The sequence below is a fragment of the Pseudorasbora parva genome, chromosome 2 (assembly GCF_024679245.1).
Source record: "Pseudorasbora parva isolate DD20220531a chromosome 2, ASM2467924v1, whole genome shotgun sequence".
NCBI lineage: Eukaryota > Metazoa > Chordata > Actinopteri > Cypriniformes > Gobionidae > Pseudorasbora > Pseudorasbora parva.
In genome coordinates, this window is record NC_090173.1 from 19,298,831 (window position 1) to 19,324,138 (window position 25,308).

General features: G+C 37.5%; 1 protein-coding gene across 3 annotated transcripts in view; it reads right to left on the reverse strand.

The window, feature by feature from the left end:
* Window positions 1-19,898: 19,898 nt before the first annotated feature.
* Window positions 19,899-25,308, reverse strand: part of tbc1d16 (TBC1 domain family, member 16) — a 41,978-nt gene continuing 36,568 nt past the window's right edge. For all 3 annotated transcript variants that reach the window (XM_067458424.1, XM_067458418.1, XM_067458429.1), the window contains 2 exons: window positions 23,941-24,087; window positions 19,899-20,707 (listed from right to left, as the gene is read on the reverse strand). In XM_067458424.1, coding sequence (XP_067314525.1) covers window positions 20,441-20,707; window positions 23,941-24,087 — 414 coding nt within the window. In that variant the 3' untranslated portion in view covers window positions 19,899-20,440. The remainder of the gene's footprint in view (window positions 20,708-23,940; window positions 24,088-25,308) is intronic.

Below are 25,308 nucleotides of genomic sequence, written 5' to 3' on the forward strand. Positions count from 1 at the left end.
GGTGTTCCCGGTCTGCAGTGGTACTAAAATAAATAAAGTGAAATACATTTAATAAAACTGCTTTAAAATTATGTTTAAAAAAAGAACAAAATGACTAAACTGACTTACTAACTGACTTATCATCTACTAAAAAAAATGATGGAGACCTCAAGATGGTTTCGCGGCATGCCACTTGTTTTTAAAGGTCCCATTCTTCGCGTGTTTTCGAAGCTTTGATTATGTTTACAGTGTGCAATATAACATGAGTTCATGTTTCGCGTGTAAAAAAACACTATATTTTTCACACAATTTACTTATCTGTACAGCGCTGTTTCCTCTGTCCTAAAAACGGCCTGATGATTTCCTTGTTCTATGAAGTCCCTCCTTCAGAAACACGTAACGAGTTCTGATTGGGTCAGCGCTTCCCGCGCTGTGATTGGACAGCAGCTTAGGAAAGGTCCCGCCTCTTACCATAACGTGTAGATACACGCGCTCAATGTTATTGCAAAAATGTCTATATTGCCTTATCAATTTGAGCCGGAATCAGACCCGGAGAATATCGAAGAGGATCGATTACAACCTGCTCAGGAAAGACTTTTGCAGGATGTTTCAGAATGGTAAGCTGTCTATTCAGTAGTTTAAACTGATCATTACAAACACCAACATTCGATGGAGTCTGAATGAATTACTACACTTTCATATGCTAAGTTTTTCGGATTAGTTTCAATTACCATCTAACGTTAGTTAACAAAGCTAAACAGCGTTGCACTTTGTGTCATGAGTTACATAAACTGTTAAACGGACCGACTTAAATAATAAAATACACTTACCGGTTGTGGTCCATAACAACGCCTTCTCCAGACAAAGAGGGAACTGCGTCATCTTTTAAGAATAATCTTTCTGCGAATCCGGCATTAAACTGACTGAGATTGAGGAAGCAGTCCTCAGCAAAATGTGCTGCACATAGTTTTAAATTGTGATTATAATTTTCCGTAACCAAGTTAACCATACACTGTAGCCATTGATCTCTACGTACAGCGTCCGTGGGAAGGCCAAACAAAGGTGATTTGACTCCGAGATGAAAATAACAGCGTTTCAATGGCATGGCGACAAACACACTCTACAAAAACAACGCTTCCTATTCTCGACCTGCGAGAGCAAAAGGACAACGCCCCCGAATTTGCGTGTTCTTGTGGGCGGAGGGTTCGTCAACAAACGGTTTTAGTTGCGTCATTAAAGCAGGAAGTGCAGGGGTGTTGTCCAAACCGGCCGTTCGCTGTAGGCTTTGAAAGGGAACTTCTGTTAAATAAAATATCTCGCTTGGCATTGAACTTTGAGCTTTATAATTTTACAGGTATTATTTATGCTCTAACAGCAACATTTCACACTAACTAAAGTTTGAAAGATGGAATCGCAAAGAATGGGACCTTTAATGTTTTATTTACATCTGATGCAAGGACTTTCAGACATTTCTAAGAGTTCAAATACTCTTTGTAGTCGCTAAATCGTTAAATCATAATTGTAGAGTTAGTGCTATCAAAAGTTGCCATCAATGTCATTTGTGTTTGTGCCGCAGTTCTACCCTTAAAAATACCCACCCCTAATCTCTCTCTCTCTCTCTCTCTCTCTCTCTCTCTCTCTCTCTCTCTCTCTCTCTCTCTCTCTCTCTCTCTCTCTCTCTCTCTCTCTCTCTCTCTCAAACACACACACACACACACATTCACATGCAAATGATGCTTTAATCTGAGCTCTCTAATAGACCACCATGGCAACAGAGATACAGCACTAATGAGGAAGAGGTACAGGTTAATGGCAGTGTGGCGCATGAGCGACTTTCTCCCTCCCTCACACACACTTTGCAGCAAAATCTTTGCAAATATCAAACCTCCGCAAACACACATATTATGCATTAAAAGCAAATGCTGTTAAGCGACACGTGAAGTGTTAATAGGCCTGTCAGTCTCGCAGTGTCACCATGTGTTTGACACTACAGCAACCCTGAAACTCATTTGAAAAACGAATTAAAACCATTAGGCTAATACGTGATTTAGCAAGACTCTCATTTTCAACAGTGAGTAAATGCTCATCTACAGGGTGGAGACACACACACACATACACACACACACACACACACACACACACACACACACACACACACACACACACACACACACACACACACACACACACACACACACACACACACACACACACACACACACACACACACACACACACACACACACACACTTTTATGGGGACTTTCCATAGATGTAATGGTTTTTATACATGCAAACTATTCTCTCCCCTTACACTATTCCTACCCTTCATCGAAACCTTTCGCATTTTTAGATTTTCAGAAAACATAATTTTGTCTGATTTATACGTGTTTTTTCTCATGTCGACAAAAAACTGTCCCCACAAGGACAAGGATTTTAGATATTGCCATCTTTCGGGGACATTTTGTCCACACACACATGTGCAAGCATAGCTGTGGGCCGTTATCATCATGTCCTTGAGAGGAGAATGTAAAGTGAGGTGTGTTTTCCCACTTTCTGTCCTGCCCAGCACCTGCTCTTTACACACAACAAATAGACACTCCACATGAGAACATTTTAACTTTGGAATAACTGAAGGACAATTGCACATTACAGCTTTACTGGTGAGTCACATGAGGTGGACTGACTGCCAAATAAAAAGTATGTGTCAGCTGTGAAAGTGAGATTTTGAGCATAGTGAGTTGGTTTTGAAACTGTACCCATACTTTATTGTCCTCAAAGGGAGATATGATTCCATACCCTGCGGAAAAATCCAGCATTGTTGGTCATTAGTACTTTATCAGCACTATAGCAGCTCTAACCAGCTGGGTTTATCAGTAGGGCAATTTTGCACATTTGAATAAAATGTTTTTTCTCATTCTTATTACAAACCCGATTCCAAAAAAGTTGGGACACTTTACAAATTGTAAATGAACACAGAATGCAATGATGTGGAAGTTTCAAATTTCAATATTTTATTTAGAATACTTAGATGCATGACAGATCAAATGTTTAAACTGAGAAAACGTATCATTTTAAGTGAAAAATAAGTTGATTCTAAATTTCATGGCATCAACACATCTCGAAAAATTTGGGACAAGGCCATGTTTACCACTGTGTGGCATCCCTCTGCTCAAGTTTAGGAATAGGGATGTTGTCCTATTCTTGTCTAATACAGGCTTCTAGTTGCTCAACTGTCTTAGGTCTTCTTTGTCGCATCTTCCTCTTTATGATGCGCCAAATGTTTTCTATGAGTGAAATATCTGGACTGCAGGCTGGCCATTTCAGTACCCGGATCCTCCTTCTACGCAGCCATGATGTTGTAATTGATGCAGTATGTGGTCTGGCATTGTCATGTTGGAAAATGGAAGGTCTTCCCTGAGAGAGAGATGATGTCTGAATGGAAGCATATTTTGTTCTAGAACTTGGCACAATCCTTTCCATGTGTGTAAGCTACCCATGCCACACACACTCATGCAACCCCATACCATGAGATGCTGCTTCTGAACTGAGCACTGATAACAACTTGGGTTGTCCATGTCCTCTTTAGTCTGGATGACATGACGTCCCAGTTTTCCAAAAAAGAATTTCAAATTTTGATTTGTCTGATTCGTCTAATTTTTCCACTTTGCCACAGTCCATTTTAAATGAGCCTTGGCCCAGAGGAAACGCCTGCACTTCTGGATTATGTTTAGATATGGCTTCTTTTTTGAACTATAGAGTTTTAGCCGGCAATGGCGAATTGCACGTGGATTGTGTTTTCTGGAAGTATTCCTGAGCCCATGTTGTGATTTCCATTAGAGTATCATTCCTGTATGTGATGCAGTGCCGTCTAAGGGCCTGAAAATCACGAGCATCCAGTATGGTTTTCCGGCCTTGACCCTTACACACAGAGATTGTTCCAGATTCTCTGAATCTTTGGATGATATTATGCACTGTAGATGATGATAACTTAAACTCTTTGCAATTTTTCTCTGAGAAACTCCTTTCTGATATTGCTCCACTATTTTTCGCTGAAGCATTGGGGGAATTGGTGATCCTCTGCCCATCTTGACTTCTAAGAGACACTGCCGCTCTGAGAAGCTCTTACCCAAATCATGTTATTAATTGACCTAATACGTTACATTTATGTACATTTAACTTTTCTCTCTTATTGCTTTTTGTCTCTTATTGCTACCTGTCCCAACCTTTTTGGAAAGTGTAGCTCTCATGAAATCCAAAATGAGACAATATTTGGCGTGACAATTTTAAAAATATAAGTCTCTGAAATTTGTACAATTATTGAATTCCTTTTTTATTCACAATTTGTATAGTGTCCCAACTTTTTTGGAATCGGGTTTGTATTTAGCATTTTTATATATAGAAATAAAGTTTCAAAAAAGGTTTTGAAATGAATGTAATGCATATTGAATGCTAAAAAAGAAATTTAAACTAAATAAAATAAGGTGCTGTCATTATTTATTTAGTTTATTTAAATAATGCACTTGAACAAATAAAACATGCACATCATGTTATTGACCCAAATATAAATAAGGTCAATTTTAATTTATGTAGGCTACATTTACACTGCCAGTTGAAAGGTTGGCATAATTACGATTAATAATTAATAAGTCTTATATGCTCACCATTTATTTGATCAAAAATACATGTTAATATTGTGAAATATTATTTCAATATACACAAAACCCAGCAATTCCGTTTCCTCTGTGGACATTATATTTTAGCTGATTTCTTCGACACCACGTCACAGTTTTAATTCTGGATTAGTTCTGGATTTAATTCTGGATTTTGGTCCCGTAAGGATCCCAAATGTTTGGAGGTTTCACCATGACAACTCCTTCCACTTGCTCTTTAGGTATTACTGACGCTGACTAAATGACTAAACTCATTATGGGAATATGGGAATATTTTATAATTATCATTTAACTGACTTTAGGGGTTTCAAATCAAAATATGACTTTCTGTTATGAGATAGCCTATGCGTCAGTTTCATACAACATAACTTGGAGCATTATCAGTAATTTTAGGAATACATATAGGTGAATAGGGAAGAAATTATATATAAGAATTTCTATGAAATTTGAGATATTAAAAACATGTTGGCAAGTTATTACTTTCATTGTTTTTTCATTATATTTTGTACACATAAATATGCAAATTAGAGACAGGGAAACCCCATTTATGTTTACAAGCTTATTGTTTAAAGTAAAACAGAATATTAAATCAATCTCTAATAGCTTACCATAGTCAAGAATCTTTGTACAAATCTTTAAAGTCCTGAAAACCCTGAATAACACATATGTTGTTTTCAACATCATACCATTATTCCAACATAATAATGTTTCTAACATTATTCTCATATCTGTTTTACAGAGGACAAGTTTTGGAAGAAGAAGAAAGAATTGCCTGGAACCTAAAAATTGACTGATTTAGGCTACTGAATATAAAAAAAAAACTGTTTTGGTAGAGTCTTGTTCTCATTTTCTTATTAACTGAGTAATGGGGTCCTCTACATATAAAATATATTTTAAAAAAAGGCATTTGTTTCTTATACTATTATACTTGTTTCTTAATAATGTAATGATTACCCCCCCCCCCCCTTTTCTATGGCTCCCAGGAGGATATTACAAAATAATGGTTTTCTATTTTAATATATTTTAAAATGTAATTTATTCTTGTGATGGTAAAGCTGAACTACAATGATTTCTGAAGGATCATGTGACACTGAAGACTGGAGTAATGATGCTGAAAATACAGCTTTGACATCACAGGAATAAATTACATTTTTAAATAACAGAAAACAATTCAAATTCCAATACAAGAGACTAAAAAATAGGAGTCTGATTTCCAGCAATTCAGACGCGTTAATGTTTGGAGAAAACCAAAAGATTCCTTCATGTAGGCTAATGATCTATGCAGCTTTCTCATGGGAATCATTACTCCTGGTAATTGCTTTTCAAGGTTGTATAATATGTTGGCCAAAGAAACATTTCACGAGACCAGGTGCACCTGATGCTGCTCAAGCAGTTCATGTAAAATATCCTAAACACTCCAGACAACATTACAAAAGACTGAAAATTGACTCTGTCCACCTTATTTTGCAACATGGATGTAAGCTATTTTATACGTGATACTTAAAAAAAAAATCACATGGATCTGAGAATGTTACATTTTGGACCGTGGAAGCTGGGCAGTCGTGTAATAATAGTCTGGCTGAAGTCATGGCTCACCATGCTGGGACCCCAACATCCTTTCGCATCCTCCTTTGATGCTCAGAAATGAGCTCCAGGTGTTGGGTTCCCACTTGCCGCATCTGTTTAGTTGTGGTAACCAATGGCAACGCTGGCACGTGCTCAGAAGGCTAGACATCGGGATGAAAGAGGAAGGAAAATGAGGCAGGGAAACCATGAATGAATGGATGAACAGAAGCCCCTAGCATGACAAAATGTCTGAAATACTAGGAGAAATCTGAATTATTGGCTCCTAAGATCAGTGTCAATGCGGACAGATCGGCAATTGAAATTTTTGAGTAGCCAACTGAGCAAGAACAAAGCCAAATGCGACGGTGGCAAGGGACCATTTGAATTACATCTAAGTGTTGCATTTTTACTTCCAATATTTATTAAACCAGGTGTAGGCAATGTGTATTAAACATAAAGGAATTATCATGCAAACCACACTCTAAAAAACGCTGGGTTAAAAACAACCCAAGTTGGGTTGGAAATGGACAAAACCAGAAATTGGGTTGTTTGAATGGGTCCATTCACTGGGTTCAAACAACCCAATTTCTGGGTTTGTCCATTTCCAACCCAACTTGGGTTGGTTTTAACCCAGCGTTTTTTAGAGTATATAGTCGTTGTGTGGAGTATTTTAGGTTTAGAGGATTTAAGTTAATCTGTAGACATTAATTAATTTATAAAGTAAAATAATAATAAACAAAAATTAATAAGCTAGTATTATAGTAAAAATCATGAAACTATGCTGGGTTAAATCAACCCATTATGCTGAGTTAAGTAAACAACCCAATTTGCTAGGTAAAATGAACCCAACATTCCAAGCCAACACAACATTCTGTCCTATCTTTACCCAACCCAAATTGGATTGTTTTTAGAGTTTAAAGCAAAAGTATTTGAGCAAAATAAATAAATAATAATAAATAAAATGTTCTTCTAAATGAAGTATATCTTTTTTTGTCATATAAACTGTCCGTAAAACAAAAAAGAAAATCCTTCAAAATACTCAAAATACTTCAGGTAAAAAATCTGCATAACATTGATAAAATGCTGAACAAATGAAGCAGACTAATCAGCTCTCTGGAGATGGCAGAGCTGAAAAACAAGAGATCAAGCGCTGGGGAGGACGGCCGTGTGTGTGTGTGTGTGTGTGTGTGTGTGTGTATGTCTGTGCTCAGCTGTGTGTTATGTGCCAGCAATTGCTTTTCTCAACTTCATTTCAGAAACCACAAATTGTTCTCTTGGCTTTGGACAATCTGTTCTTCCAAGGCAACATTCACAACATGGAGTGTCATTCCTCAGATCATACAATTACCCTTTATCCAACATATGGGGCTTATTGAGTCACATAGACTAAGAAAATAAATCATTTATAAACATAACACACATTTTAGACCAACAATATGCCACCTATAATGCAGTCACAAGTTACAAACAGAGTAAACTTTGGATTTTTATGGGTTTTTCCGAACTCCAAACATCCATTGCAGCATATTATGCAGTTGCTGTATTGGAAAATTTTATATATTCAATAGTGAAATTACAAATGAGAATTTATCATGCTGCAATTTGATACTTCGCTGAAAAAGGCATTTTGTGCTTTCTAAACAAAGTATGAAAACACAAATCAACACTTCCTGTTTACAGTACAATCTCTAATCCACAGTGTTGAAATGAGCACACCGAACTCATTTATGGCAGAATCAGTTTCACACTAAAACATGCTAGCCTCGAAACAGATGACAAGAAAAGGCAGTAAACGCATTCTTTTGCATGCATCATTCTCTTTGCTGCGTCATGGAAAGGACGGCAGGTTTTCTCTGGGTCTCATTGCAGACTTCGCCTCCCTGGAGAGACCACATGAACAATGATTTTCAGTGGAAGAACAATAATCAGCAGTGGAATGCTTAGAGACAAATCTGTGCTGTCCGGCGCGATTTTACAATGTTTTGAGTAAGCTATCACAAAGCGGAACAATTCAAACATATTTGGTCTGCCAAGATCATCACATTCTCCCCCAAAGAGCTCATCCAAGACTAGTGTTTTATCAGTTAGTCAACAGACTTATTTGTCTGATTAGAGGTGGTGTCCCATGACATCCTCTATCCTAAAGACATCTCAGATATTTTCAGTATCAGAAACAATGAGTGACCTTGAATTACAATGCACCCTAAAATAGCCTAATCTAATGCATCGTATGTACAGTACAAAAAAAGTAAAAAGTACTTGGACCATGTCTCAATGTCAGTGTATTAGGAAGCACTACATATGAGACAGAGAAAACCATTCAGATACCGAGTAACTCTACCTTTCCAACTCTAAATGAGAAAGTACAGTTTAGGACCAACCGATTTACTAGTATAATTTTAACTTTCAAGCGCTACATTAGAGAGTAAAGTCCGTTTACGACAAACCGATTCTCTAGAATGAGTCAGGCCGTAAGGGTATTTTAGGATGAACCGATTCACAAGAATGAATCACTTGCCAGCTTAGGCCAAATCTAATTACAAGAATAATTGGATTTCCAGCACTACCCATATGAGAGGCGGAACGAGCCAAATTAAAGGCAAGAATGGAAAAACAACCATTTATGACATAGTGATTCACTAAAATGATTCAGATATTCACTTCATACAACAGAAAGAGAGCCGGTTGGGATGAACCGATTCACCAAAATGATTAAAACTTTCTAGCACTGTATCAAAGATTTTAAATATAGGAAGACGGTGCGATCCCATTACTAATGAAGGGGAAAAAGTGCAACGCCCAGTATGGCAACTAAGCCCCGCCTTCTAAATGAAAGAGCCAATCATTGATTAGTAAAGTCATTGCATCACTGCAGCTGCTGTTAGAAGCTCCGGTTCCTATAGAAACAGGCAGTTTTCTGAGACGCGCGTTTAGGATTGCGCATTAGCTTTATCCAGGTTTAATTTATTTTTTGTCATGATTCAAGCATTTGGAAATAAACATTTATGAGACAGTTATCAGATTTCATTGGTGATTTCGGACATGTCGTATGCTTTGGAACAGTTTGGGAGAATTGTATGACTCGTCTTTAAGGGGCTTTGACAGTATACAAGCGAGAAAGAACTGTTTAGAACAAAGCAATTCACTGTTATAATCGTTGAAAATACTTTGTTGTTAGAAAAGCCAAAAAATGCAGGTAAATATGCTACTTTTCCGGCAAAGCAATAGTCCTAATGAAGTCAAAAGTAAGCCTATTGCAATTTTGACAAATGAAATGAGGTGAGCCAGGCACCTGAGTCATCCAGTGTTTCAAATGACTCACACGTTCCCACTGTATCAACCCCCACAAACACCTTCAGTCCCGCTTACGTCCCTCTCAAGAAGTTTTCACGATCTCGCACTGTCACAGAGATTTCAGAGTCCTTCCTGAAAGAGAGAGGACGGGGGCTAGAGTGGAGGTCTTTTTCTGACAGAAAAGATTCCCAGCGAGAGGCTCTAATTACGGTGGAAACCCCCATCATGAGTACAGTGGATTGTGACTCACAGAATCACGTCAATACTGTAAGTGTGAATCAAACAACTTCCAATTTATATATATCATATTCATTAACTACCATTTCAAGGAACATTAAGAATGTAACAGGCTTGGCCTTGGCATTCGAGAAAAGAGAAATATCAAGGGGACTTCAGTAATACAAGTCACACTGAAAATGTAACCCCATTATAGGTATAAAACCTAAACTTTAGTTGACTGGGCTGAAATAATTTATGATTTGCATTAGTGTAACAACTAGATTTCAATATAGATTTAGAGTTGTATTTGTTGATCACCAATGTGAGCTGGTTATGCCCGAAAATGTGGGAAAAAAAGCTCTATACACTCCCAGAAAAAAAGGTACAGTGCTGTCACTGCACTGTCAGAAAAAAAGGTACAGTGCTGTCACTGGCACAGTACCCTAAGGTACAAAACTGTAAAGGTACTAATATGTACCTTAAAGGTACTAATACGCACTCTTAAAGTACTGATATGTACCTTTTAAGGTAACATATGTAACATTTAGGGGTTAGTTAGGTACAAAGATGTACCTTTTTACTTTTGTACCTTAGGGTACCGCCCCAGTGACAGCACTGTACCCTTTTTTCTGAGAGTGTGGGGCGGTACCCTAAGGTAAAAAAAAGTGAAAAGGTACATCTTTGTATCTTACTTACCCCTAAATGGAACATATTAGTACCTTAAAAGGTACATATCAGTACTTTAAGAGAGCGTATTAGTACCTTAAAGGTGTATAGTAGTACGTTAAAGGTACGTATTAGTACCTTTTTGGTTTTTTAACTTAGGGTACAGCTCCAGTGAGAGCAATGTACCTTTTTTTCTGAAGTGTAGTTACCTTTTCACATGAGATCATTAGAAATTATTTCCTTTGAGTAATTACACCATTTCCAGATAATTACCCATTTAAAGTTTCAGTGAAGTCCATAATGCAGTATTTGACGTATGGACAAATAAGAAGATATAGACCTTTTAGACCATTAGAATGGAAAAGATTGTTTTCTATAGGCTTTTCTAAGTCCTGAATCAGGCAGATTACAAATGCAAACAGATAACTAAATAAATAAATCAGCACTGTTCCTTCGATCCCTTGTGTGAGTGGGTGTCCAACACAGATCTGTGCAAGAGTTCAGTGTAGAATCGGCAAACACTTGACAACATCTGTGCTTATGATTCATAAGCAAGAAACAGAGAGAAAACCTCTTATTTCCAAAACACAAAGTGATCGCCTGTAGCACCACTGGAACTGTTTTCTGTGCACATGAAGACTCGAAAGACCTCACATGAACATCTCTGCTCATAGATATGTGCAGAGAAAGCGCAATTACTAAACAACAAAAACACATTTGTGCAAAGCAGATAGTGAATATTTAGCCATTATTGCTGCCAAAGTCCTAAAATGACCTTTTAATTATTAAACTGACCTTCCCAGTGAATGCTGTCAGCTGATCAAGATCTGACCAATCAGTGCTAATTGATTAACAGATTCAGATATGGCAGGGAGAGGATATGACATTCACCAGAACCGCATTATTTATTTATTCAATACTTTCTTTATCAATTGAGCCCATGCAGGGAGAAATCCGGGAAATATTGCTGCATAATCAAAAGAACTATATAAAACAGTAGTGTGTACAGTGGGTGGGTCTGGGTATTTACAGGGCACTTTAACTGCTCAAGTGCTCTTGTTTATCTGACCTGATGTAAGAGTTGATCTGGGAGTTAAAAGCGGCTCCCTGGAAACCGTCGCCAAGGAAATAACTAGCTGGAAACACACCAGGACCACTGGGAACATTCTTCAGCTTAAATCTCGTAAAGATTCGATACATCTCTCTGCTGTTGAGCTTAATTCTACTTTATTGAAATTCATGAATGCACAGGATTTGTTTCAAGGCCGGTACTGTTGAATAATTAAATGTATTCTTTACTAATCCTCTAATATGAACACCAGCAGAGCCCAGCTCATCATATAAATGAGTTTTAGAAGAAACATACTTTGACCTGTGAACGTTTTGTATTTGCTCTTGCTGTGAACAAGTTATGCTGTTACGATAATGATTATATCTGAGCATTTCTATCAACATAATCCATAAAAAATCTTGTTTCATAAAACCAGTTCTCCATGGCACTGTTCAAAGGGAAGAGAAGCTATTTTATTTTATTCCATGATAATTTGATGTTTTAACTGAAGTTTTGCAGAATTATTTGTATATTAGGTGTGTATATAACACGTTACACGATATATCGCGATATAAAAATGTGACGACATGTAGCCTATCGTTGAAGGAAACTAAATGATTCGCGATATTTAGTTGTTTTATCCAAGGCTCCAACTTGCTGTAGTAGCCCTTTATAAGGAATAATTCCCCCAAATTCAAATTTACAAATGTAGGCTATAGCCTACTGTCATCATAGATACTCACCATCATGTCGTTTTTCATTTAACTTCCAAACACAGATGAAGATATTCTTTATGAAACCTGAGGTATTTCTGTTTGTCCATTTTTTAAGTCCATTCCTCTCAAACTTAAAATATGCAAAGAATGTCATAAAGGCATCCTAAAATAACTACTCGAGTGGTCTAATCCAAATCTTCTGATGTCTTCAAGTCTCCTGAAGAGACACAATGCCTTTATATGATGAATATATTTAACACAACTCACATTAATGTAATAAACACGGACGTTCAAATGATTGCGTGACGCACGCTGTGACGGTTACGTTGATCATCTGAAGTGCCCGCTGCTGGAATGACACTTCTCAATGTCAGAGCGAAAACATCCTTTAAAACCACCAGATCACATTTATTTTTAGTAGTACACTCTAAAAAATGCTGGGTTAAAAACAACCCAAGTTGGGTTGAAAATGCACCAACCCAACAATTGGGTTGTTTTAACCCAATGGTTGAGTTGTTCTTACCCAGCAATTGGGTTGTCTTAAGCAACATTTAACCCAACCACTGGGTTAAAACAACTCAACCATTGGGTTAAAACAACCCAATTGTTGGGTTGGTGCATTTTCAACCCAACTTGGGTTGTTTTTAACCCAGCATTTTTTAGAGTGTATGATTATTCAATGTAATTTTGATGGTTCATTCTTAAATACTGCATTAATAGCGGGAGCGGGACAGGCAAGGCATAGCGAGCATGGAGAGAGAATGCATTTAAAGCACGAGTAGGCTAGGCTATGCATGAGGGGGAAAAATTAAGTTTTAAATTAACAGTTTCAGTGACATTATTACATGAATAAACGTATTACACAGAATCATACAACGACTATAAATAATGTTGGATATAACATATATGCCTACTAATTCAATGGGGGAACATTTGTGGGTCCTGATAATAAAACACAAACAATAATATAATAATAAAAAAAGTACAACAAAAAACTCATTACCTATCGTATCGAGATACATATCAAATTGTGACAATAGTGTATTGTAACATCCCTAGTTATTATCTGGTTACAATGAAAACAGTGGATGCAGCTGAAATCGCATACTTCCCTACTATAGTAAGAAAAATACAGTATGTGGCAAAAGAAGTATGTCCAAATTCACAGTAGGCCTACTCATAAAAGAGTATAGGAGAAATATGCCCGGAGATTCTGAAGTGTGCATACGATGGACACCTTCCTATCCCATGAGACCCCATGAGACCATGACCATGTGAATAAATGATGGAATAAATCTAAATCTACAGTCAATGACCTACAACAATGACATTTTTGAAAATCAAATCGCTGCATTAAATCACTGTTACAATCCTCCTAATATGGCGTCTAAACAAGACTTAGTGTGCGTGACGTCAGCGTTACATTCTCCTTTAGAGCTTATTATGAGTCAGAGAAACAAGCGTACAGCCCTCTAGAATTTTGTGTTTGAACTTCTGGTTTTGCTGTAGCCCTGTACATTTCTATGGCATCGTTGTCGAAGTGGATTTACTTATTGATGTAAGAAACTGTAGTCTGCCCCGACTCAGATTTCACTCCAAAGTATAGAATGAGCTCATCCCCCAAATGGCTTAATTCTCACAGAGAAAAAGAAAGTCAAGTTATATTGTTTATGTGTTTGGGTTGATCACGTCCTGAGCAAATGGTCACCAGTTAGTATGGGAATAGGAACGTGTGTGGGACAATGAGCTGAATTTCCAGCATCATTACTCCAGTTTCACATGATCCTTGATCAGAAATCATTCTCATATGATGATTTGATGCTCAAGAAACATTTCTCATTATTATCAATGCTGAAAACTGTGGTGCTGCTTCATGTTTTCGAAGTAACTGTGATAAAAGTTTGAGTTAAGTAAGTTTTTACTTAAAAAAGAAAAGAAAAAATATGACTTTTTTCAGCTATGACACATTAAATTGCTCAAAAGTGATAGTAAAGCCATTCATAATGTTAAAAAAAGATTTATATAGCAAATATATGCTGTGCTTTTGAACTATAAAGCAAACAATGAACCAGACTATAAATGTTGAGCACACAACCTCATTGGCTGCGGTATCCAGTGTCTTAAGCCCAATCAGCGTGTGCCATGCAGTAATGATGTGATTGCATGTAAAGGATCACCCTGAGTTTCATGGCTGAACCGATGATTAGATTCATGATGAAGAAAATAGAAATCCAAGAGAAACACCCATCCAGCCTAGCTGTCAGTCACCTCAGGGCTGGTGCGAATGACCTGGGTTTATTAGCACAGCAGCCTGCTGCAGGTGGGCCGGTCTGGCCCTGATAATTGATAATTAGAGGCAATAACACAGCAGTCAGTGCAGTTTCACCATAGGGGGCTTGTCTGCAACCTGCCCTGCCATTCAAATACAGCAGAGCAAACTCGGCGACAGGTCTGAGGGAGACCCGCAACAGGGAAACCAAAGACTTAAACTAGGTCAGGGTGGAAAACACACACACCAGGGAACTACACTGCGACCAAAATGGTCGCATATGCGACCTTTTGAAATGCCATTGCGACCCGAATTTCTATGGGGTCGCAAATGTATCACTGATTATTTTTGTACCTACCTTATGTTTTAGGCAATATACTATGATTTACTATGAGCATTTATTAATACAGAAATGTGTATTTTAAGAAAACATTTTATAACGTGCTCTGAGCATTCAACACATCAAGTTGGCTTCAACCCCGCGACCCCCGCCCCCTCCCAAAATGTAGGCGAGGCGTACGTTGATTAAAAATAATATACCTCTCGTTAAGACACACACAGCAATCGCATATATATCTCAACATAGCCTAAGTTACAGTCTGTACGTGTTGAAATTAAGCGGACAATTGACTCATATTGTAAGAAGGGAAGTTCAAGTGTAACATTTTTACAGTCTATGAACAGAACCATCACTTGATGTCGATGCGACATGTCAAACGGAGCCTGTGAGTGGGAATGATGTGGCTGAGGGGATTCGTCAGGGAAAGCACACGCGGGAAAAACGAAACGGACATATGAATTTCGACACCAGTGGCTCGAAGAATAAGTTAACAGTGGTTAAGGTACCAAGACGGAGCAATGCACTGTATGTACTGTAAATTCTGTGGGCCATCAATTGCTTGCAGGACTGTCCAAATTTGTAACTGCGTCAAAACAATTCAAACACGAATCATTAACGTTAGCCGCCACGTTTACATGCACACTTTTTTGTCATTCCAATTAAAATAATTATGATTGAAAGATTCAGTGGACTGTTTACACGTTATCTAAACCGAGCTGACTTTCAATCGCACTCATCACAGAGCAGTTTGTCTGCCGCTTCAGAAATGTCGACGCTTCTCTCCAGCAGCTGAATGTGTTCACGGATGCCATAGCAACTCTCAACAGCCACCAGGACTTACACGGTTTTATAAAAGCTATTTATTTGTTGTAAAGTGTAATAATCATCTCAGAAAAAATAAATTCTTCTGTCAGGCGCAGTTAAAGTAAAAAGTGCCTGGGACAAACGCTGTCAAGATGAGAGGATGTAGCCAGGCTATGTCTGTCATTATGCCAACATTATCTTCATACGTTCTTAAGAAATAAAAAGTTTACCCCTCAGAAAAATAAACTTTCCTCTCAACATTATAGCCGCGTTTGAGCGCGGCGCGCAGTCAGTAGTGAAGGCGCGCGCTGTGTATCACGTCATATAAGGACGCACACTGAAAAGTAATCCGGTCAGGTCGTTTAACATGGTTACATTTTTCATGAAAAGGTTTATCCCACCCCTCTCAAACTGATTACAATTTCATTCGGTTTGGGCATTTTTATTCAGATTGAGGTGTGTATATGGAGCATTTTCATTTGGATTGGACTTTTAAACCGATTATAGTGCTCCATGTAAACGCACTGAAGCTTCACAATGATAGTATTTTTCTTATTATTTTATGGATTATATTTATTTTATTTTTCCTTAAGAGTTCAGGAGTCTGCCCATCTGTGCCCACCACAGCATGTTGAAATGCAAAAGAAATTCATTTTGCACTTTATTGTGTACTGTATTTTTTATTGCAATAAATCTATCCCAACTATTGTTAAAGAAAACAAGAAGGCATGTGGTTTAAAAGATGGCAAGTAAAAAAAAAAAGCACATCGGTATGCAATACAGTTTCATTATTGTTATTATCCAGAGTGGCTTACTATAAATAATTTGTGCGACCAAATCATGTTTTGTGCCAGTAACTGAAAAAGTTAGTAGCGCAAGTGCCACCAGTGGAAAAGGTTAGTGTAGTTCCCTGCACACACACACACTAAAGCCACTTTCATTTTCAAAAAAGCTTTTTGTGATAATCTACGACAAATGCAATATTAAAGCTGTAATGTTGAGCGAGTACACAGGTTTCATTTAATAAAAGCAACCCGACACCTCTAGGAACACAATCAAGGATGGCCGTGAAATGGCTTATGATATCTTCACGTTGTTACCCGGGTCGTATTTTTATCTGATTTAGCTTTCCTGAAATAGCTCGCTCACAGGAAATGGAAAAGGTTTTTGGAAAGCCATTATGGAAAGCCAAAGGAAATAAAGCTCATCCTAAACCAACTTCCAACTTGATATATTTGAACAGTCTATGGGCTAAATGCACTTATTAGCTCTCATCTTGGGTCAGTTGGCTAAGTGTTTGCCTTTGTGTGTGTTTGTGCGTGTGCTCATGCTCAGAGTTTGTTCGTTGCCATTATGTGTTCTGACGTATTTGCACGTCAATGAAAAACAGATGACGCAAGCCAATTTGATGGCTTGGCAAAAAAGCTGCCTGCAACACAGAAAAACAGCAAATCTACAACAATACTTCTGAAAAGTCCCTTTTTGCTAAGACAAACAACAACAAACAAACAAAAACATAATCAAATAGATTTGGGTCGACTCAGCATCAAACACACTGTAAACCCTAACACTTAAAACAATTAATTGGTTTGAGTAGAACCAACTCAAATTAGCATGGTAACGTTTATTAAAGCTAGTTAAAGTTAGCCAAGTTTCTACTACTAAAAATATTAAAAATAAGTTAAGATTAAATTACAATTTCAAGTTAAGATCAATTAAAATGTTTACAAAATAAAAATCTGCAAGTTCTGCTTACTTAAACTTTAAATGTCTTAACTTAAAAAATGTAACTGATTAGCCTACCTCAAAAATGTGTTTGCTTTGCCAGCTTATTTGGGTTTACAGTGCGGAAGTTGTGATAGCCTATGTGAAATATTAATTGAAGCTTGTTCCTGTCAGTCTTTATACAGAATTGGACTAGTTTGCAATTATGAGTTCACAATAAAGTAAAAAATGTCTAAATTTCGAGTTTATATCGCGCAATTCTGACTTTATAACGCAAAGTTGCAATTGTCTTTTAAAATGTTTTATTCTGCATGTATGTCTGATCAGAGTAGCCTATAGCTTTAAGAAAACAATATGTCGGATGGACTTGATTTTGTGACTTAAAACGCAAAATCATGTTCTGTGTAGCTAATAATCTCTTTCGAGCGAATCACCCTTCAAAAATATTATTCACATACAAGCAGTAATTTCCTTCATGCGTCATTTGATGTTGCTAAAACAGGAGACAAGAGAGCAGAGATATTCTCCCTAGCATCAAATGAAACTGAAGCGTAATCAGCAGCTTCGTCGCATAAAAACAGAGCAGGCAGATTGATAGCATAAATGGAAAGTGGCTCAGCACATCCTCTAATTATTTCATTAGTACCCTTTTTAGATCTCTCGGCCGTGCCTCAATGCACGCTGGGACTCGAGAGAGCAGCAGCCCGATCGCCTAATGGCTAACGAAAGCCCATAATGTCAGTCATTGACGGAGACTGCATGTTGAGAGGCAGAGCTGCTCTTAAAGAGACTAATGTTACCTTTTGACAGCAATTTGCCGATATTTGCCTTTAAAAGAGGCTCTGGGGACCCGCAAAGACGCCAGGCACCTGCACGTTCACGCACTCAACCGCGCGCGCTCTCTTTCAACCATCGCCAGATAAACTAATTAAAGTCACACTCCCTCTTGGGTGTTTGGAGTTAAGCTCATTCTGTTTTGGAGAAGAAGATTACGACCTTCTGCTGTAGCTGCGGGTTTACCACACGAACGCATTTTTACAACTACACACATGCAAGTGGCAGTTTTAGCATTTAAAATGGATGTTTATATAGGCCTACACACATACCAAGTTGGTAATTTATCCATTTGAATGTTAATAATGTTACGGTATTCCAGGTTAAACGAAGAAAGTAGGCATACTTGGGACATTTTTGATTATCACTCACACAAACACAAACACGCACACACACAGGTTTGTTTCACCATATTAATGAGGACATTATATAGACTTCCATTGATTTTATATCAGGTTAATGATACTTTCTATCCCCTAACCCAACCCCTATCCCTAAACCTACCCATCACAGAAACATGTGCAGAACAATAGATTTAAATAAAAACATGTTTTGGCTGATTTATAAGCCTTTTTAACTAGTGAGGACAAGTCCAATGTCCTCACTATATAAGTGAGGACATTTGTGTCCTCACAAGTATTGCCAAACAAGGAACACACACACACACACAGGTTTATTTCACTATATTAGTAAGGACATTACATCGACTTCCATTGATTTTATATCAGGTTAATGATACTTTCTATCCCCTAACCCAACCCCTATTCCTAAACCTACCCATCCCAGAAACGTGTGCAGAACAATAGATTTAAATAAAAATATGTTTTGGCTGATTTATAAGCCCTTTTAACCAGTCAGGACAAGTCAAATAGTCCTCACTAGTGAGTAATTTTCATCTTTTACTAAGTATTGCCAAACAAGGACCCCCCCCCCCCCCCCCCCCCCACACACACACACACATTAAAATAGCCACAAAATGTAGCCTAATATCCATGGTGTGATGTTAGTGTGAAAAAAGAATGCTTAACGGGATAGGCTAATTAGACCCCATTGACATGCATTATACGAACAACGGTTGGAGTTAAAAATCTTAATTTGTGTTCAACTGAAGAAACAAACAGACCTACATCTTGGATGCCCCGGGGAGTAAACATCAATTATCCCTTAAACGCAACTCTGTAAATATGCTTTTTTTCAGCTTTACAGCTCCAACAACACACACGTTTTTTAACAGGAGAATTAATACAAGTGATTTTGTCAAATTGTAAGCTTCATTCTATGTTTATTTAATAGTTTCCCCCAAAAAAACACAGAAGGTCAATCAGATTGGTCCAAAACATATGACTTTAATAAACTATGCGATTTTATGCGTCTTCAAATTACTAGCGAAACATTTTTCTGCTTTCACCTTTTTTTGTTTGTAAATAAAACAAGGTGTGCGTCAAAATATATATTTTTTTGTGGTAATCAAAGTTATGCCACAAATGCTGTAGATTGAGCTCAACTTGGACTAAACCCAGAATATTTCTTTAACTACTAAAGCAAACATGTCAGGAAGAAAGAAATGGCTTTGCCCCTTCATATAACTCTAAACAGCTTATTACTACTGTACTATTGACTTATTCCAGCTAAAAATGATAACTAAAAGGTTAATCGTTTTTGCTCAAGCTCAAAATCAACTGTCGGTGCTTCTTTGATGAAAAAAAGCCCATTTTGATTTCAAACGTTCTCAAACCAGGCGACTCAATAAGAAGAGAAAGATGTACTCTCATCATATTTATTGTGAGGATATGAAAGGCATAGATGATCATAAAACAATGATGCTGTGATATCAGACAGCCACTGAGAACTGTATCCCACTTCATTTTAGATGATTGTTTGATTCATAGTTGAGGATTGCACAGAATAGAAACAAAAATATGTGCTCAAACCCAAACTAAACATTCCTTCGACTGTGGTAACATACCACACACAAACATTAACACATGCATACATAGTAGATATAAAAAAAGCAGAGGCAAAATATTCTGAGATGTCAGTTCGCTAGATGTGACTTCATGAATGATGGATGAAGACTTACACTTGTTTGTGATAATTGTACTTGTGAATTATTGATGAAGCACAAGTTAATGAAGTTCCTCATCCTCCTAAAGAGGCCGTCAACATTGGTACCCCAGAATGCATTGATGCGCAAGGCAGTGTTTCACACCAGATGTGACGAACACAATGGAGACCTGTAACTTCAGCACTCTGAATGACGGCTAAGAAGCGAAGCCTTATGGGTAACGGGTCCTGAGTGCTCGAGTCATGAGTGCTTGCGGAAAGTGAAAATGTCTCGTGTCTTGGAGCCCCTCTTGCCCTGTTTGGGCTGGTTGGGGCTTGGTAAGGGTGGGCTCTCGGGGCTGGCGGTGCCTCCATAGGGGCAGCTCTGAGATTCGGGATGCTCTCCGGAACATTCAATGGCGGGGATGTAACGGCTATCCCACATTCCTGGCCCGCACAGTTTACACAGGTCGTGTAAGCTGCAGGGAATTCTGGGAAGAAGGCGGAACTGGTAGAGCAGACTACGTGCCTAAGATCAGAGATAAAGACAAAAAGAGAGATTGATTATTACAAGTCAATAAATATTATATTATAATCAGATGCATACGTGTAAATGAATAGTACACATAAATAAATTAATTGTGCAAAATCAATTATAAATTTATATTATTATTTGACTTGCTTTTATTCAGGACAGAAACCTGAGATTAATAATTAATAGAAGATTAATAAAGTTTTTTAACACACAATAATACAAATATTAAATATTAAAGATTAATCAAATCAATGAATAAATAAATACTAAGAAACACTGAAATATTAATAATCTTAAAGGGGTCATGAGCTGAGAAATCAAATTTTCCTTGAGCTTTTAAGAGTTTATCATACTATAAGAATATCCTGTAACTTTCAGAGCTGAATACTTGTCCAAAAGTCCAATAAAAGCTTTTATTGACATCCGGCCAAGCAAACAACCGTTTTTTCAAAGTGGGGATCTATGAGTCAAAGGGAGGCAAGCGCCGCCTCTGTAGAAGAAGATCAATGCCTACTTCATCACTGCATGATTAGCCCCGCCCACCGATTCACACATGTATTTACATAGACCTAGTGTTAAACCAGATCGAGCTACCAAGCAATAAACAGGCCGTTGAGGATTACAAAATGTTCTGCAGTGCCTGGATTTGACAGTAATGCAACATGTAAGTAACTGTGTTCATTCTAATGCCTGATCTGAAATGTAATGATTCATGTACAGTCAGATTTGTCGGTGTGTCAGTAAATCAAACCAGTGACTAAACGTCAACTTGCGTTGTTTCTCTTAGGATGAAAATAATCTGTTATTTAAAGCTACAGTGTGTGATATTTTCCCCCATCTAGCGGTGAAAAGGTCAATGAGCATCCAGTGAATATTAGTTTCTGTTCCTCTCAATTCCGATTTTGGTTTTAACGGTGGCCGATTACCTGTCGAGAAGAAAGGAGAAAACGTCAGCAACCTTTTTTCGTTGCTCCTCATGAGCTCTTTCCATCTTGGAAAGGCCCCTCCAATATCACTTTTGTCTTGTTGATTTGCCTGTTGCGTTGCCATCTTAATTTTCTTTTTCACTTCCTTAGCGACTCTGATACATATCCTCGAGAATAAGAGTGATCCTCCATCAGCAACAGACTTTCAAAAAGGCTTTCAGGTTTTCATATAGCAGTCTCAAGCAATCCCCCTCTTCACATTCGACACGGTGCCAAACGCGAAAGGCGAAGCTTGAATTTATGGGTATGTCCCTCTTTGGCTAATGTACTTTCAAGATGGAGGGGCAACATTGCGACCGGTATTCGAACCCCTCACCCATATGTATTTTCAATGGCATATTATAAACTTATGAGAATACTTTATTACTTGAAAGAAGTAAATATACATTAATGAGCACATATATTTTTTAAAGAACTAAGTGTTTTTAGCTAAGATTAAACAAAAAAGTTACAAAGTGTAAATTTTATAAAGAAAGTAATCAAAGAAAGCTCCCTTTGCAATCGTTGGAGCAGCGCACCCTGAAGCTGTCAATCAAACAGAGTTTAGTTTAATCAGTGACGTGTTTATCAGTGACTCGTTTTATTCAACGAATCTCTTAACTATATCACTATATCAAGCCCCTTTCACACTGCACGTCGAACCCGCAATATTCCCGGGTCGCCTTCTGTGTGAAAGCAACCACGTCCCGGAATTGATTACCGAATTGAACCCGGGTCAGGTACCTAGTAACATTGCAGGATTCGACCCGGGACGAGCGCTGTGTGAACAAAAGCCAAAACTAATGCCGCAACGTGTATGTAGTTATCGTGCGACTCCTAGAGCTTGTTTTTTCAATAATACAACCCTGCAGTGCCAGAAGAGCTAGTCAGTGTTTTAAATGCAGAGTGTTCGTATACAAAATAAAATAAAATTAAACAAGCAGAAATGTGTGCAAACTGGACACAAGTCGAGACCACGGAGCTCCTTACTATCCGCGCTGAAGCTGAGATCGCTTGCCATTATCCGTCACATCAGGATGTCACGTGTTAACTCGTTCCGGGACCGTTACGGGTTGTGTATGAAAGCGCACATATTACGGTATTTCGCTGGCAGTGTGAATGGACCAAATCTAGCGGCCCGGGAACAAATGCCGGGTCGCATTATCCGTGTATTTGCCGGAATTGCAGTGTTAAAGGGGCTTTAGTGACGATGAAAGCATTCATTAGTGCACAGAAACTGAGTTGCAATGACGAGATCCTGCTTTCATGAACTCAACATGTGTGTGACAATGCTCATCACTGCAATCTTTCATTCCACGATCTTAATATAATGCCATATATCTGAATATAATGCCATATATCTTAATATAATGCCATATATCTGAATATAATGCCATATATCTAAATATAATGCCATATATCTGAATATAATGCCATATATCTAAATATAATGCCATATATCTGAATATAATGCCATATATCTAAATTTAATGCCATATATCTGAATATAATGCCATATATCTAAATGTAATGCAGCACTTTTCATGATTAGTCAACCATGAGAGCTGTAATAGTAAAAACGCACTAAAAGAGAGAGTGATACTATATAAAAATGGAAATACGTTAGCCAATCACAGCAGTGGTGTTTAGACTGAAGTCTCACAGCAGCCAATCACAGCAGTTCAGAGCAGAGGCTAAAATCAGGGTAGGAAAAATGTATTTTATTTATAAATTATGACAATTATTGATGTAATGATCATTCTAACATTATAAGCGCAACCCAAGAAACGCAGAAACAACGCAGTTCATGACCCCTTAAAAAAAAAAGATGAAAGTTCCACTGAAGAAAGAAAATAATACAGGCATTTATTTTTAGGCGAACAATTTCATATTTTCAGTTGCTCAACCTAGTCTGCTTGTTGGTATTATGAGGTGCGACTTCTTCTATCGTAATCACTATGACACAATTTTGATTTTGAGAATTTTTTATTCAGAGGTGACACCATGTTCAAAACTGGTTTGGTGTACTGACTTTTTGTTGCTGTGAGTAAAATATGTTTTGTATGCAGCGGTAGAGAGATGCATCACCTCTGCATGACACAAAGACACAGCATACATAACCATGAGGAGCCCTGTCAGTGTGTGTGTGTGTGTGTGTGTGTGTGTGTGTGTGTGTGTGTGTGTGTGTGTGTGTGTGTGTGTGTGTGTGTGTGTGTGTGTGTGTGTGTGTGTGTGTGTGTGTGTGTGTGTGCGCCTTCATACCTTCCTCAGCACCAGTTCTCCATTCATGTGCATGGAGAGGTTACTAAAGTGCAGCAGCATTTGATCTGTGGCAAGCTGCTGTTCGGTCACATCATCGCCGTACAGCACAATGATGGCAACACACAGGAACAGGTGGAAGTAATCCGTCTGTCAGAAAACAACAGAAAACAGAATTGCATACTCTACCCCAAACATTGAGCGAAAACAACCAATAAAATGACATTGCATAAGCTAGACCAATCACGGAGGCCAAATGAGCCAATTAGAAAACAGTAAATGCTGACATGCAAATAAGGGGGCAACAAGGAGACAAACCACTTTGCTCCCCAAAATCACCTCGTTATTACCATGCCAATGTATGCAAATGGATTCTGTGGAAGCATGATAATTAGCATCTCATCTTCATTAGACACTCTGCAGATCCTTAAAATGATACAGACACCCATTCGTTTATCTGAAAGGGGAAGAATTGGCATGTTGCCCTGTTTTATCCAAAGGAAGTGCATTTAAGAAGCAACTTAGCACGGCTTCATTTCTACATCATGCACTGGTTTACACCCAAAATCTCCCTAGAATTTTTACTAAAAGAATCATAAAGAAGTAGAAAATAAATAAATAAATAAATAAGCTTCCAGTCATACAGTCACAGTTCCCGTTTCTTTTTAAAGAGAAAAAATAATATTACCACATAATTTCCTTAATCATATTTAATTTTTTAGGCATATTCTACTGATTTAATTTTGTCATCAAGGTAACATTATGAAGAATGAGCTGAAATCAAAAAGCATCAGAAATGTTTTGTATCATATGCTATTTTCAGCAAAAGTATGCATATGAATAAAGCCGTAATTGAGTTTATTATTACTACTACTACTACTACTAATGTATTATATCCAGCTATTACTTAAAATTAAACACCTAGTCCTTTTTTTTTAAAGAAAACTTGTAATTAAAATATAAATATAGAATATTTCTTATAAATATATATTTATATTTAATATATATATTTATTAATATATATAACTAAATCATATTAAGTATATATTACATTGAATAAATATTAGATATTTAATATCAAACAAAACAAAAATACACAGATACACATACATTTAATATTTGTTGTGCTGTCAGTGAGATTGTTTAAAACATTGCGAGGCATGCAAAAACTGAACCACAGCCCAACCTGCAAAAAAAAATCCGTCCTGTAAGTAAAAGATCATTACAGAAGAAATATTAAGAATAATATTTTTATTATATTGTTTGTTAAATGCTAAATATATACACAAAATGAGAGATGGATGAAAAAAAAGCCTTTGCTTATGTTTAGTTATTTTACTTCCAAATTTGTTGTGGGATGTATCACACATG